The 14,064-nt window shown below is 44.9% G+C and overlaps 1 protein-coding gene across 3 annotated transcripts in view; it reads left to right on the top strand.

Annotated features, from left to right (window-relative positions):
* nectin4b (nectin cell adhesion molecule 4b) overlaps window positions 1-14,064 on the top strand; it is an 80,966-nt gene that overhangs the window by 30,103 nt on the left and 36,799 nt on the right. For all 3 annotated transcript variants that reach the window (XM_034183419.1, XM_034183418.1, XM_034183417.1), the window contains exon 4: window positions 4,484-4,762. In XM_034183419.1, coding sequence (XP_034039310.1) covers window positions 4,484-4,762 — 279 coding nt within the window. The remainder of the gene's footprint in view (window positions 1-4,483; window positions 4,763-14,064) is intronic.

The following is a 14,064-nucleotide window of genomic DNA, read 5'->3' as shown; positions in this document are numbered from 1 at the left end:
AAACTATTCGAAAAATTTATCTGGCTTTCGGTGAAAATTTTACGGGCTTCACAGAGAATAAGGACTATTACTACAGCTTTAAGGATGGCCCACAATGGTGCTCGGCGCGCCGCGCTCCAAGCCGCAACGACAGGCACGAACCACCGGATTATTTCTAAATGGATGGCTGTGTGGAGCTGGGACCGTCGTGTGCACTTTCTCTGGTTATCACAAGAGCTGGACATCAACCATTTTCCGGCAGATTTCACTTTTAACAAGAGATTTTGTTGTGGAAAGCCGCGCGGAGGCTTTGTGCGTCACGACCGATTCGCTGTTCGAGCGAGACAAAGAATGCCTCTGTTTCGGCGTGTTAGAGGACAAGTTGCGACATGCCTATCTCGGCTTTCAATGCTTACCAGTCGAGTGAGTTATAAGAGAAATTGTGGAGGGCTGGGCAGGCTTATGGACAGACCTCGTATTTATTTTCAGTCAATAATTGCATCTGATTGCTGCCTGGTTACCAGTGACTGAAAGATGAACAGGCAAAAACTGTAGTCCTAAACTAGGGTATAATGATGAATAAAATCGTTATTTTAAACGTCTTGTCCTAGCACAAGTATGTTTATCAAATTCAGTACTTATTATTGGCTGCTAAGAGTTTAATATTCTGATTTAGTGACCAAAAATAAACCTAATATATTCCCAATCCTTGGATTATTTTGACATCTTCTGATCTTCTGCACATTGTGGCCTCTGCTGAGAAGGTGATCGGCTGTAGCCTTCCATCTCTCCACGACCTGCACATCTCCAGGACTCTGGGCCGAGCAGGTCGGATCACAGCTGACCCTTCTCACCCTGCACACGGTCTATTCAAACCACTCCCCTCGGGCAGGAGGCTACGGTCCATCCGGACCAGAACCTCCCGCCATAAGAACAGTTTCTTCCCCTCTGCCGTTAGACTCATGAACTCCTCATAACTCAGTCACCTTAAGCTTAACTCTGTCACTTTATCATCTTATCACGGGTCACTTTAGACAGCGTACTTTGGTTTTAATTGCACTCCTCCCACTGCACTGTTTTTTCTGTTTCTCTGTTTTTCTGTTGCACACAGCCTTTCATATTTCATATGTCATTTTTTTATCTTATATTTTGTCTTATTTTGGCACATATTTTATCTTAGCATTTTATATTGCTCTCTGTTTAATGTTGCACCATTATATCGAAGCAAATTCCTAGTCTGTGAATCCTGTTCATTGGCAATAAACTTCTTCTGATTCTGAATCTGAACTAGATGAAATTCCGATTAAAATATCCCAGCAAACGTTTGTCACCGTATGTGAACTTGTGAAGGATGCAAAAATACTACTTGTCTGTTTGACCCACTGCCAGTTAAAGTATAGAGTTCATCATCAGGACTCACTTTATATTTAATAGCACATCATTTTCCCCCAAACATTTAGGCAGAAAACAACCCCTAAAGGTTAGTATAATTACAGAATTTCACCATTCTACCAAAGAATTATTTTTTTCTCCAAATAAGAGCTTGATTATGTATCTATTTTACGTTGTGCCTTGACATTAGCATGCTACATGGTGTTCTCGTGCCAAACGTTCTAACTATCAATCAATCAATCAACTTTTTAACTAGACAATATTCATCACTCAGAGCAGCCCTGTTTGTTTTTGTTGATGGGGTTTCCCCATGATGGGGATTCCCTTCATGCTTAATTACTCCCTGAACAATTGGGGCTTTATTTGAATGCAGATTCTTTAACGAAACCAGGTGTGGACTCAAACCTGATTCCATGTTCCTCCTCTTTCTTTGTAACATGTCGTTTTAATCCCCGTGACAAGTGCCAAAGTGCTACGATGGAATTTTGTTAACGTGTTATTTACTGCTGGTGTTGCTCCTGCTGGTTTTAAAAGCACATCTGATTTTAACCCCTTTATTTAAAAAAAAAACAAAACAAAACAAAAAAACATTGATCTGGATGATTGGCTAATTACAGATGTATCTAAATTTTTACCTTTTTTTTTTCAAGAATTTCAGTCATCTTCACTGATGTCATCAAAGTGAAACCAATTAAGATGATGTGGTAAATAATTTATAGTTTTATAGATAGGTAGATGGAGTTATGAATTTCAACCAATCTCCATTTCTGCATCTCTCTCTGTATGCGTGTTGTGTGTGTGTGTGTGTGTGTGTGTGTGTGTGTGTGTGTGTGTGTGTGTGTGTGTGTGTGTGTGTGTGTGTGTGTGTGTATAAATATATATATATGTATATATAGGGAATTCTCACGCCTGCTTTTAGGTCAAGGCAATGGCGAGCATCCTCCACCGCTCACCGCTGCTCAGGCTGCAGTGGTCTCTCTCACTTGGGCAGAACCACTATTAAGATTTTAAATTTCTATGTGCATCCGCGCTCTGGCCTCCTCACCAAGAAGTGATCACTACGCCTAAAGTAGTCCCACAGAAACGAATAACTGCACTGCAAAACAGCGCATGACTTGCCGATGTAATAATTTGACAATGTTTTAAGTCACATGAATAGCAGAAATTTCAACTAAATCGTGATTTCTTACCCTCTCACTGATGCATGCGTGTGGCTTCGCGCCACTTTGGATGTCTTCTTGTTTACAGCTGGGAAACCTCAGAAGTAGTCCTGCAGCCTTCCCATAAGCCCATCAGTGATGACCTGACAGTCAATCAGAAGCTGTGGGCAGTGTGTTGTCAATCCAGGAAGTGTGCGATGGCACGTTGTTTTAAAGGGAAGTGATGTCACATTTGTTCCCGATGCCCCCTGCTGCTTCACCAGTTCCTGAGTTGATATTGTGGGATTCTGTTGGCTCTTTAATATGGAAATAAAGTAAATTAAGCCTTTTTTCAAACATGTTGTTTTTTTAAAGGCAAAAATTAATCAATGTCTCAACAGAAAACATTCAACAAGATAATTAATGTCCAAACCGGTGTTGGTTTTTTTACAGTGCTGCCAAGACGTTTGTGCACGCTCGAGCTTTTACACGTTTGAATTTTACTGACCTCAAGTTTAAAAATAAGTAAGTCAGGTTTTTTTATATTAAAATTTCTAAAATGATGCCCTTTAAATTCATTCACAGTGAAAGATAATCTCTGCAACATGCCAAGTAACCGCTAAATCATCACTTTTACAGCCAGCTTTTTCATTTTTAATCCCCCCAGTATGAAATATGAGGGGATATAGTGATCAGCATGTCTGTCCATCTGTCAGTTTTCACTTATTAGTGCGATATCCCAAGAACCAGTTGACCAATTTCATTCATATTTAGCGTGAGGGTGAATGTGGGTCGTGGGTCGTCCCCTGACACCAGTCGATTATGGATTTGTGGGGATGGGGTGGTGGGGTAATGTCATCTCCTGATGACTCTTGTTATAATAGGTCAGGGGATGGCTAAATGAACATTTCTAAGTCACTGAATGTGCCTCGGACTTTAGAGGTGACATGAAGCTTAAAATCGTCTCTGCTGTGACGCTGTCTGTGGTGACACAATCAGCAGACGTTGCGCTGTGCACAGCTTCTCTCATCCCAGCCTTCAGGGCTGTCTGGGTTCCCATTCATGTTGCACAGAGGATGGAGTCTCTTGGTGGCTTCCCTCACTCGTCTCCTTCCTAACAGTCACTCAGTTTTTGAGAACTGCCTCCTGCAGACAGATTTACTGCACAGCACCGTTCTGTTTGTATCTCATCATCATCAATGGAAATGAAGTCCAAAACATATTCAGTAACTTGGAAATGTTCATGTGTTCATCCCCTCACTTGTCTAAAGAAAACTGGCTGTAAAACTGATGATTTGGTTGTTATACTTGCGTATGCGGTTGTTTTGGCATTTATGTTTTTATTAAATTTGTCACATTTTTACAGAATACTTTTTTACAGAGCTGAAATCATTTTAGAAACATTAATATAAAGAAGCCAGCATTGTTATTTTTTTATATGATTTGATTATTTTTAATTGTCACTGAGGTTTTGGCAGCATTGTATTTCATTGGTCATTTTGGTGACGTATCAGCTTTTTCAATAGCCTGATTAAATTCATCAGACAAACAATCACAACACAGCAAAAGAGACAAAACAACAAAGGTAGAGATTAAAATCAACATGTAGATCTTTTCTCCTGAACCTGTTATTTTAAATTTAATGTTGACATGAAAAATGAAATGACATGAAGTTGGAAGATTTTACCCGAGGTGCATGTAAACCTCTCTGGCTTTCACCTGTACCTCGCGCCCACTTCCCCACTGCTTCCTTATTACTCTGATCTACATTTTACTGTTCTATATTTGGTTTGATTTTCTTATGAAACCTTTTCTTTTCATGTTTCTGCACATATTATTTTGGACATTCTGTTCCATTTTAATCAAAGACCTACTAAAACACTTGCTAAATTGGTTGCAGCAGTTGACTTTTTTAGAGCCTCTTCTGACTGTAATCTTAAACTCCTGAACTCTGCTTTTTTTTCACCCATTAGTTGTTCCCATCTCCTCCCTGGATCCTGTGGTGCTGGCGGAAGGCCAGTCCTTCCGCGTGGCCGCCGCCTGCCGTGCCGTGGGTCGCCCGCTGCCCCGCCTCTCCTGGGAGACCAACCTTCCAGGTGTTAGTCACAACCGCACCACTGAGGGCGGCTCTGTATCCAGCTACTACTCCCTCCATCCTCTACGCAGCATGAACGGGAAGCAGCTGGACTGTCTGGTGTGGCATCCCGCCCTGGAGCAGCCGCGCAGGATCCCAAACCGCCTTGTAGTCCAGTGTGAGTTCAGCTGATAGCATTTCTTGGTCAAAAGGTGGACGGGCTAAACCTAAACAGGAGGAGGTGAAATCCCTTTTTAGTCACCTAGCAATAAAAACAAGTTTAAATGCAGTTCTTACCAGAAGTGGGAGTAAGTCACCATCAAGTCATGTATCAGCCAGTCCCAAGACAAGGCAACTTGCTTTTGATGGACTGTGCGCATCTAATCAAGGTTGTATTCATTTCTTCTATTTCTGTTTAACACTTCTTTTAGTTTTTAAGTGCATCTGTTGTGAATCTTACAACAGAGGGGCGTGGGCCATGTCTGCCATGCATAATGTCTGGAGTTGCCTTGACAACATCAGACTGTAGGGGAGGGCAGAAGATAGGAGGGTAGCCAAATGATTCACCAAGGCCGTAGGAATTCTTCTGGAGGAAAGCAGCGGGGCGTTTTGACCTTTGGAGGCTGATAAGCCTGCCATGTTTAGGGTTGAGCAGAGAAACACGTGCAGCTCCTCTGACCGACCAAATCCAATTTATGAGTATTTTCTGGTCTCCAACATCTTCCTTTGCAAGGTGTACATTTGCTCCGAGATGTTATCCAACTTACGTCTGTGTTCAAGGGTTTGTGCAGTCTGAGACTGTATCGTCTTGCCCAACTCATTAATCATAACAGACAGGTGAGGGGTCTTGGTTCTGGTAGCAGTCGTCTTGCCAATTCTCCGGTGGGTCAGGGCAGCACATAAACCAATAAGCCAGCCCTCCCACAATAAAACCAAATATAAATAAGTCTTCAATGTCCTCCACAGAGAGTGGTACCAAGCACGCAACACGTCGAGAACATAGCCAACAGGATAGGTTCCATCTGGGCATGCAGAGTCCCCCAGCCCTGATTTCCTTGTCGAAAAAATGGTGTCAATAGCCTTTAGAGACCAGCTGATCAATTCCATGGTTAAGCCAAATATAGTTCGAAGAATTCACATTCTGGTGAAGTTGGGACTTTTGAAGGTTGGAGCAAAGATAGAAAAGCACAGAGGGAGAGGAGAGAGGAGGAGAGAGGAGTTTTTGCCTTTGGATATGCCTGTTGTTAGTCCTTTGAGCCCACGTGTGACTTCCACTCCTGTCTCCAGGCCAAAATGCCGAACTTTAGTAATAGAGGATTCCTTCACTCGCAAAGTTAGGTTACAGACACTGGCTGATGTTAAATGCATTCCTGAGGCCAGAACTCCAGACATTACCTCTCATCTTAGGGTGCTGATGCTACAGAAGGGTAGACTGACAAAAGAACATGACACTAGATACACCCACATAGTTATTCACGTTGGCACCAATAATGTCAGAATGAAGTACTCTGAGGTCATAAAATGGACATAGAGAGGACATGTGACCTTGCCAGAGAGATGTGTCGGCATTAATTAATAGTTTCTGGTCTCCTCCCCTCCTGGGGTAATGAGGAGGCATTTAGCAGGCTGACATCATTAAATAGGTGGCGGGCGCAATTTTGTAGACAGCAAGGCTTTAGTTTTATTGATAACTGACCTTCATTTTGGGGCCGCCATGGCTTGCTGATGTTGGATGGCCTTCAACCTACTAGGGAAGGCGCCACCATCTTATCTGTGAGCATATATAGAGCTCTACAGGGAGGGTAACATTAGGACTTTACAGCAGGCCACGGTGCAGGTGATTAGAGACCCTGCAAGGCTCACAACGAATGTGGGTGTGGAGTCCATTAGCTTAGCGGGAAAATTAGTGCGGAGAATCCACTATGGTGATAGTGCAGTTTATGTGGCAGGGAGGGAAATTCGTCCAGTTGAGACTGTGGCTTGTTTCCGTAAACGTGTCCATAAAAATCATAGAGGGATATACTTTGCAAACTTAATACCCATTACGACATTGGATGACATTGAAATTGAGGATGGCCCGCTGGCTGTTCCAGCAATATCAAATATTTTGTGTCTGCTACCTACAACCCACTTGGAATGTCTCAAACCTAAACCTACTTCCAGGCATCTTATATATGATACTCTGGAACCACCCCTAAAGCCAAACAGTCAAACCCACTGATGTCCTGTCCTCACTGTCCTCAAAATAATTGCTGATTAATGATCTAATTATGGATCATCACTTACAGCTGTATGCAAAAGTTTTGGGCACCCCTGATGATTTCCATGATTTTCCTTTATAAATTATTGGTTGTTTGGATCAGCAATTTCAGTTAAATATATCATGTAGCAGACAAACACAGTGATATTTGAGAAATGAAATGAACTTTGTAGGATTTACAGAAAATGTGCAATAATTCTTGAAACAAAATTAGGTGCATAAATTTGGGCACTTATACAGCCTATAAAAAATGCTTCCTACAGCTTCCAATGAGAGTCTGGATTCTGGTTGAAGGTATTTTGGACCATTCTTCTTTATAAAACATCTCAGGATTGTTGGTTTCCAAGCACAGACAGCCCGCTTAAAATCACACCACAGATTTTCAATAATATTCACGTCTGGGGATTGAGATGGCCATTCCAGAACATTGTACTTGTTCCTCTGCATGAATGCCTTAGTAGATTTTGAGCAGTGTTTAGGGTCGTTGTCTTGTTGAAACATCTAGCCCCGACGCAACTTCAGCTTTGTCACTGATTGATGTCAATGTCAAATTTATTTATATAGCAGATTTAATACAGAAATACTGCCCAAAGTGCGGCACACACACAAAAGATAATAATAATAATAATAATAAAAACACAACATGAACAAAATAACTAAGATGATGATCACGACCAAATCGGAAATCGACTAGCTTGAGTCGAAGGTCAAAGACTTGAAGATGTTTAAAGACAGGGCCATACGAACATTCAAAGGAAGCCCGTTCCAGAGTCTCGTAGCCGCCACTGAAAATGCACGGTCTCCCTTGGTTTTCAGCTGGGATCTCGGCACTTCCAGAGTCAGTTGATTGGCCGATCTCATACTTCGACCTGGAGCATGAACCAACAGAAGCTTGGAAAGGTAGGAGGGAGCCAATCCATTTCAACATTTAAAACCAACAACAACAACTTAAAATGAATGCTGTAACTGACTGGAAGCCAGTGCAGAGAGGCCAGTACAGGAGTTATGTGGTCCCGCTTTCTGGTGCCTGTAAGCAACTGCGCTGCAACATTTTGGACCAATTGCAGACAATGAATGGATGTTTGATCTAGCCCACAGTACTCCCTGAACATTGTTCAGGGAGTTACTTCATGAACATTGTTCTCAAGAATCTGCTGATATTGACTGGAATCCATGTGACCCTCAACTTTAACAAGATTCCCAGTACCTGCACTGGCCACACAGCCACACAGCATGATGGAACCACCTCCAAATTTTACTGTAGGTAGCAAGTGTTTTTTTTGGAATGCTGTGTTCTTTTTCAGCCATGCATACTGCCCCTTGTTATGTCCAAATAACTCAATTTTAGTTTCCTCAGTCCACAGCACCTTATTCCAAAATGAAGCTGGCTTGTACAAATGTGCTTTAGCATACCTCAAGTGACTGTTTGTGGCGTGTATGCAGAAAAGGCTTCCTCTGCATTACAGCATCTCCTTGTGCAAAGTGCGCTGAATAGCTGAACGATGCACAGAGACGCTATCTGCAGCAAGATAAGATACGTGGTATGTCCATAAAGTAACGGTCCTTTTTATTTTTTTCAAAAACTATATGGATTTCATTCATATGTTTTCACGTCAGACATGCTTGAACCCTCGTGCGCATGGGTGAGTTTTTCCACGCCTGTCGGTGACGTCATTCGCCTGTGAGCACGCCTTGTGGAAGGAGTGGTCCCACCCCCTCATCGGATTTTCATTGTCTGGAAATGGCGGAATGAAAAGGACTTTTTTTCCATCAGAATTTTTTCAGAAGCTGTTAGAGACTGGCACCTGGAAACCATTCGAAAACTTTATCTGGCTTTCTGTGAAAATTTTACGGGCTTCACAGAGAATAAGGACTTTAACTACAGCTTTAAGGACCCCTTTAAGGACCCCTTTAAGGACGGTTGGCGCGCCGCGCTCAGAACTGCGACGTCGCGGCACAAACCACTGGATAATTTCTAAGCTGATGGCTCTGTGGATACGAGACCGTCGTGTGCTCTTTCTCTGGTTATCACAAGAGCTGGACATCAGCCATTTTCCGGCAGATTTCACTTTTAACAAGAGATTTTGTCATGGAAAGCCGCGCAGAGGCTTCACGCGTCACGACTGATTCGCTGATGAAGCGAGACAAAGGAACACCTCCGTTTCGGAGTGTTAGAGGACAAGTTGGGACATGTCCACCTCTCCACAAGTTCTCTTATACTCACTCGACTGGTAAGCACTGAAAGCCGAGATAGACATGTCCAAACTTATATATGCATATATAAACATGATTGGAATAAAAAAAATAGGAGCATCTTATTTACAATATGTGAAGTGGAGTTTAGATGTGATAAGGTGACACTAGTGCTGGAATTTGTAAACAAGTTGTTTTTGCACATGATTTGTAGACAGATTAATATTGCACACTGTGATGACCGACCGGTACTCCAGCTCGTTCCCCTCAGACACACGACCCACAAAGGCGGAGTCATCGGAGAACTTCTGGAGATGGCAGCTGTCTGTTGTAGGTGAAGTCCGAGGTGTAAAGGGTGAAGAGGAAAGGCGAGAGGACGGTGCCCTGGGGGGCCCGGGTGCTGCACCTTACCACTTCAGACTGACAGCCGCACAGTCGCACGTACTGTGGGCAGTCAGTGAGGTAGTCGATGGTCCAGGCGGCGAGATGTCCATCCACACCTGCGTTCTCCAGCTTCCCCTGCAGCAGCGTCGGTCTGATGGTGTTGAAAGCCCTGGAGAAATCAAAGAACATGACTCTCACAGCGCTCCCGCCGGTCTCCAGGTGGGTGAGCACCCGCTGCAGCAGTTAGATGACAGTGTCATCTATACCAATGTTGGGCCTGTAGGCGAACTGCAGCGGGTCCAGGATGTCACTCACCACGGTGCGAAGGTGAGACAGGACGAGCCGCTCCATGGTCTTCATGAGGTGGGAGGTCAGGGCAACTGGTCTATAGTGGGCCAGTTCCTTGGCGTGTGGTGTTTTGGGAACCGGGACCACACAGGAGGTCTTCCACAGGGTGGGGACCACCCCCAGGCTGAGGCTCTTGTTAAAGATGTGACTAAGGACCTCACGGAGCTCATCTGCACAGGTCCTCAGCAGCCTCGGGGAGATCCCATCAGGTCCTGCTGCTTTCCTCTGCTTCAGCTGCAGGAGCTGGCCTCTCACCTCAGTCAGAGTTACAGTGAGGGGGGAGGGAGGGGGGAGCTGAGGCGTGAGCTGAGGTGGGCTGGTGTTGAATACAGTCCGGGGAGAGGAGGGACAAAGTCCGGGGTGCAGTGGAGGTGGCCAGGGGGAAGAAGGTGGGGGGTCAGAGGGACTGGAGGGCTGGCTGCTGGAGACATGTGGAGAGCCGGGAGCAGCCAGGGGGGCAGGTGTGGAGGAGCCACAACGGTTAAAGTAACTGTTTAGCTCCTCTGCAAACCGAGAATCTCCATCTGCAGTCCTGCTGGCACCCTGCCCAAATCCGGAGGCGGTGTTGAGGCCTCTCCACACGTCCCTGACATTGTTCTGGGCCAGCTGCTCCTCCATCTTCCCTCCATACTCCTTCTTGGCTGCCTGGATCCTCCACTGGAGTTCCTGTTGGACTCTACGCTGCTCCTCTCTGTCTCCCGAGTTGAAAGCCCTCTTCTTCTGGTTCATCAGGACCTTCAGCTCGGGGGTCACCCAGGGGTGGTTGTTGGGGAAGCACCGTACCCTCCGGGTGGGCACAGTGCTCTCCACACAGAAGTTCACGTAGTCAGTGACACACTGGGTCAGGCCGTTGATGTCTTCACGTTGAGAGTTTTGAAACAGCCCCTCAGCTTCTCAGTGCCCTCTTCAGTCCAGAGTTTCACTGACCCTTTCTGCACTGGCTTCCTTCTCATCCTGGGTGTATATTGGGGGAGCAGGTAGACGAGGTTGTGATCTGAGCGTCGGAGCGGGGGAGGGGGCGGAGGGATAAGCATCCTCCACATTACCATAAAATAGGCCCAGTATTCTATTGTCCCTGGTTTTACACGTGACTTACTGGGTGAACGTGGGGAGGGTGGCAGAGAGGGAAGCGTGGTTAAAGTCCCCGGTGATGAGGAGGAGGGCGCGGGGGTGTTGTGTCTGCAGCCATGTCACTGTACTGTGAATCCGCTCACAGGCAGTGGTGGCATCTACAGAGGGAGGAAAATACGCGCAGAGCACAATCACACTCCCAAACTCCCGTGGGAGATAGTACGGCCTCATGCTCACCGTGAGTAGGTCCACGTCCGAGGAGCAGATCTGATCCTTCACGTGAGGAGATTTCTTCCTGTTAAAAGGGAGTTTTTCCTTCCCACTGTAGCCAAGTGCTTGCTCACAGGGGGTCGTTTTGACCGTTGGGGTTTTACATAATTATTGTATGGCCTTGCCTTACAATATAAAGCACCTTGGGGCAACTGTTTGTTGTGATTTGGCGCTATATAAAAAAATTGATTGATTGATAAGTGTGAAGCCGTCCATGTTAATAACAGAGTCTGGTACATGTTCATCCAACCACGTCTCCATGAAGCACATGAGAGTGCAGCCCTTATACAGCCTCTGGAAACAGGTTAGCGCTGCTAGCTCCTTGGTCTTGTTGCGGAGAGACCTTACATTCCCCATGACCACAGACGGAATATAAGTCCTTCTCCATTTCGTCTGGCCACCCCTGCAGCCTCTCCATCTCCTTCATATGTCTGCAGGTATGTCCAGGTGCTCAGCATAGTGGGGACCTGGCCCCCTGTACATAGAGTCTCTTAGTCCAAGCAGCTGATCCCAGGTGTAAAAAATGGGGCGTCCGGAGCCAGAGACAAAGGGATTTCCCCGCACTGCCTCAAAAAGTGCCGAAAGAAGCAGAAAGCTAAGCACAAGAGTTACAAAAGTGGGTTTCCCATGTGCACACTTGCACAGGTTACCACCCACTACAAATAAAAACAATAAAGCACTATTAAAAAGTATTAAAAATAGCAAAAGTAGGAAAAGAGGGGGCAGAGCTGAAGTAACAGGCTGCTGCATCGACAGCGCCATCTTAAAAAAAAAAAAATAATGTAAGTCTTTGGCGCAGGTCTGTGGGTTGACTATGACTGTTCTCACCATCCTTCGCTTCAGCTTATCTGAGATTTTTCTTGGCCTGCCACTTCGGGCCTTAACTAGTACTGTGCCTGTGGGCTTCCATTTCCTCACTATGTTCCTCACAGTGGAAACTGACAGCTGAAATCTCTGAGATAGCTTTTTGTATCCTTCCCCTAAACCATGATGTTGAACAATCTTTGTTTTCAGGTCATTTGAGAGTTGTTTAGATGCTCCCATGTTGCCACTCATTAGAATAGATGCAAAAAGGAGAAACATTTACAAATGGCCACCTTAAATACCCTTTCTCAGGATTGGATTTACTTGTGTAAGGAGGTCAAGGGTCACCAAACCAATTTTGTGTTCCAATATTTAGTGCTAAAGGTATTCACATCAATAAAATGACATGGGTGCCCAAATTTATGCATCTGCCCAATTTTGTTTAAATAATTATTGCAAACTTTCTGTAAATACTAGAAACTTCATTTCATTTCTTAAATATCAGTGTGTTTGTCTGCTATGATATACTTAACTAAAATTTCTGATCCAGACAACCAGTGATTTATAAAGGAAAATCATGGAAATTATCAGGGGTGCCCAAACGTTTGCATGCAACTGTAGATATGATTGAGTTATGTGAAACCTGGCTTAAACCTGCAGCTGTCCTCCCCTTAAATGAAGCCTGCCCACCGGCGTACACATTTAGTCATGTTCCTCATGATGCGAAGCAAGGCGGAGGTGTTGTTCTTATTTATAAATATCAGATTAGTCTGTTAGCTGTTGGGGGTCACAACTATAATTCCTTTGAACATCTGATTCTCCGCTCTGCCCATGATGCTACTTATTGCCAAGGTCAGCAGAATAAAAATCAGCTGTATTACTTTGTCACTGTATGTAGGCCCCCTGGCCCATACTCTGATTTCTTAGATGAATTTGGTGAGTTCATCTCTAACTTGTCAACTAGTACAGATAACATTCTGATTATTGGTGACTTCATATAAATTGTTGTGTGGGCCGCCAGAAGAGGAGGTACTGCTGGCCCACCACCAGAGGGCGCCCTGTCTGGAGTGCGGGCTCCAGGCACCAGAGGGCGCAGCTGCCTCACAGGAGCAGCCAGGGTGACAGCTGTCACACATCACCTGCAACAGCTGTTACCAATCACCTGATCAGCAGGGGTACATCAGCAGGACGACGTCTCCACCTCTTTGCCGAGATATCGTTCTACCTGGAAGGTAACGTAATCAGCTGACTGTTTGACAGTGATCTTTGTGACTTTTGTGCGTTGTTTTGTGCGTTGTTTTGCTGACTCGTTTTCCAACGAGTGGTGGAGATAGTTTTCCTGCCGTACGGATTCCTGGGTGCAGACGCGCCCACATTTAATTGTTTTGTTGTTCCTCGCCAGCAGTACCAGGTCCGACACGCGGAGGCAGTGGCCACCTGGGAGTTCGGGACTTGGCGGCTCCAGTATTCCCGGGGTCTGGTGGCGGGGGAAATCGTGTGGTTCCGGTTCTGCTTTGGACAGACGTCTCCTATCTTCGAACCTGCCCACACGACACCTTTTGTGATTTGGCTTTTGTCTATTGTTGCAATCTGTTGTATTTGTTGTGCACATTCACAACAGTAAAGTGTTGTTATTTGACCTACTCCATTGTCCGTTCATTTGCGCCCCCTGTTGTGGGTCCGTGTACCTACACTTTCCCAACAATAAATAATATAAATAAACCTTCTGATCTCCTCTGCAAATCATTTATGGAAATTGTGGATGCATTCGGATTTCAGCAATGCATTCAGGACTCGACGCACTTTAGTGGAATTGGATTTGAATCTCGTATGTGGTATTGCTGTCACGAATGTTGACATCATGCCTCTTACATCAGTGGTCTCTGATCACTCACTTATTAGGTTTACAGTTTCGCTGCTGTGTTTAGTGGAACAACAGCCTTATTTATCATCACGGCGACACATCAACGCCTCAACTACAACTGAACTTGAAGCTAGACTGCCTGATATCTTAGCTTCATATTTGGAAAATGCCCAGTAAGTAAACAGTCTTGTGGATAGTTTCAACTCAACACTCAAAACTACACTCAACATGATTGCACCACCTTTGTTAAAACCACGCCCCCCAAAACACAGTCACCTTGGTTCAG

This window comes from Thalassophryne amazonica, chromosome 12 (assembly GCF_902500255.1).
Source record: "Thalassophryne amazonica chromosome 12, fThaAma1.1, whole genome shotgun sequence".
Lineage (NCBI taxonomy): Eukaryota > Metazoa > Chordata > Actinopteri > Batrachoidiformes > Batrachoididae > Thalassophryne > Thalassophryne amazonica.
Note: the sequence above shows the minus strand (reverse complement) of the source record. Positions and strands in the feature narration are given on the sequence as shown.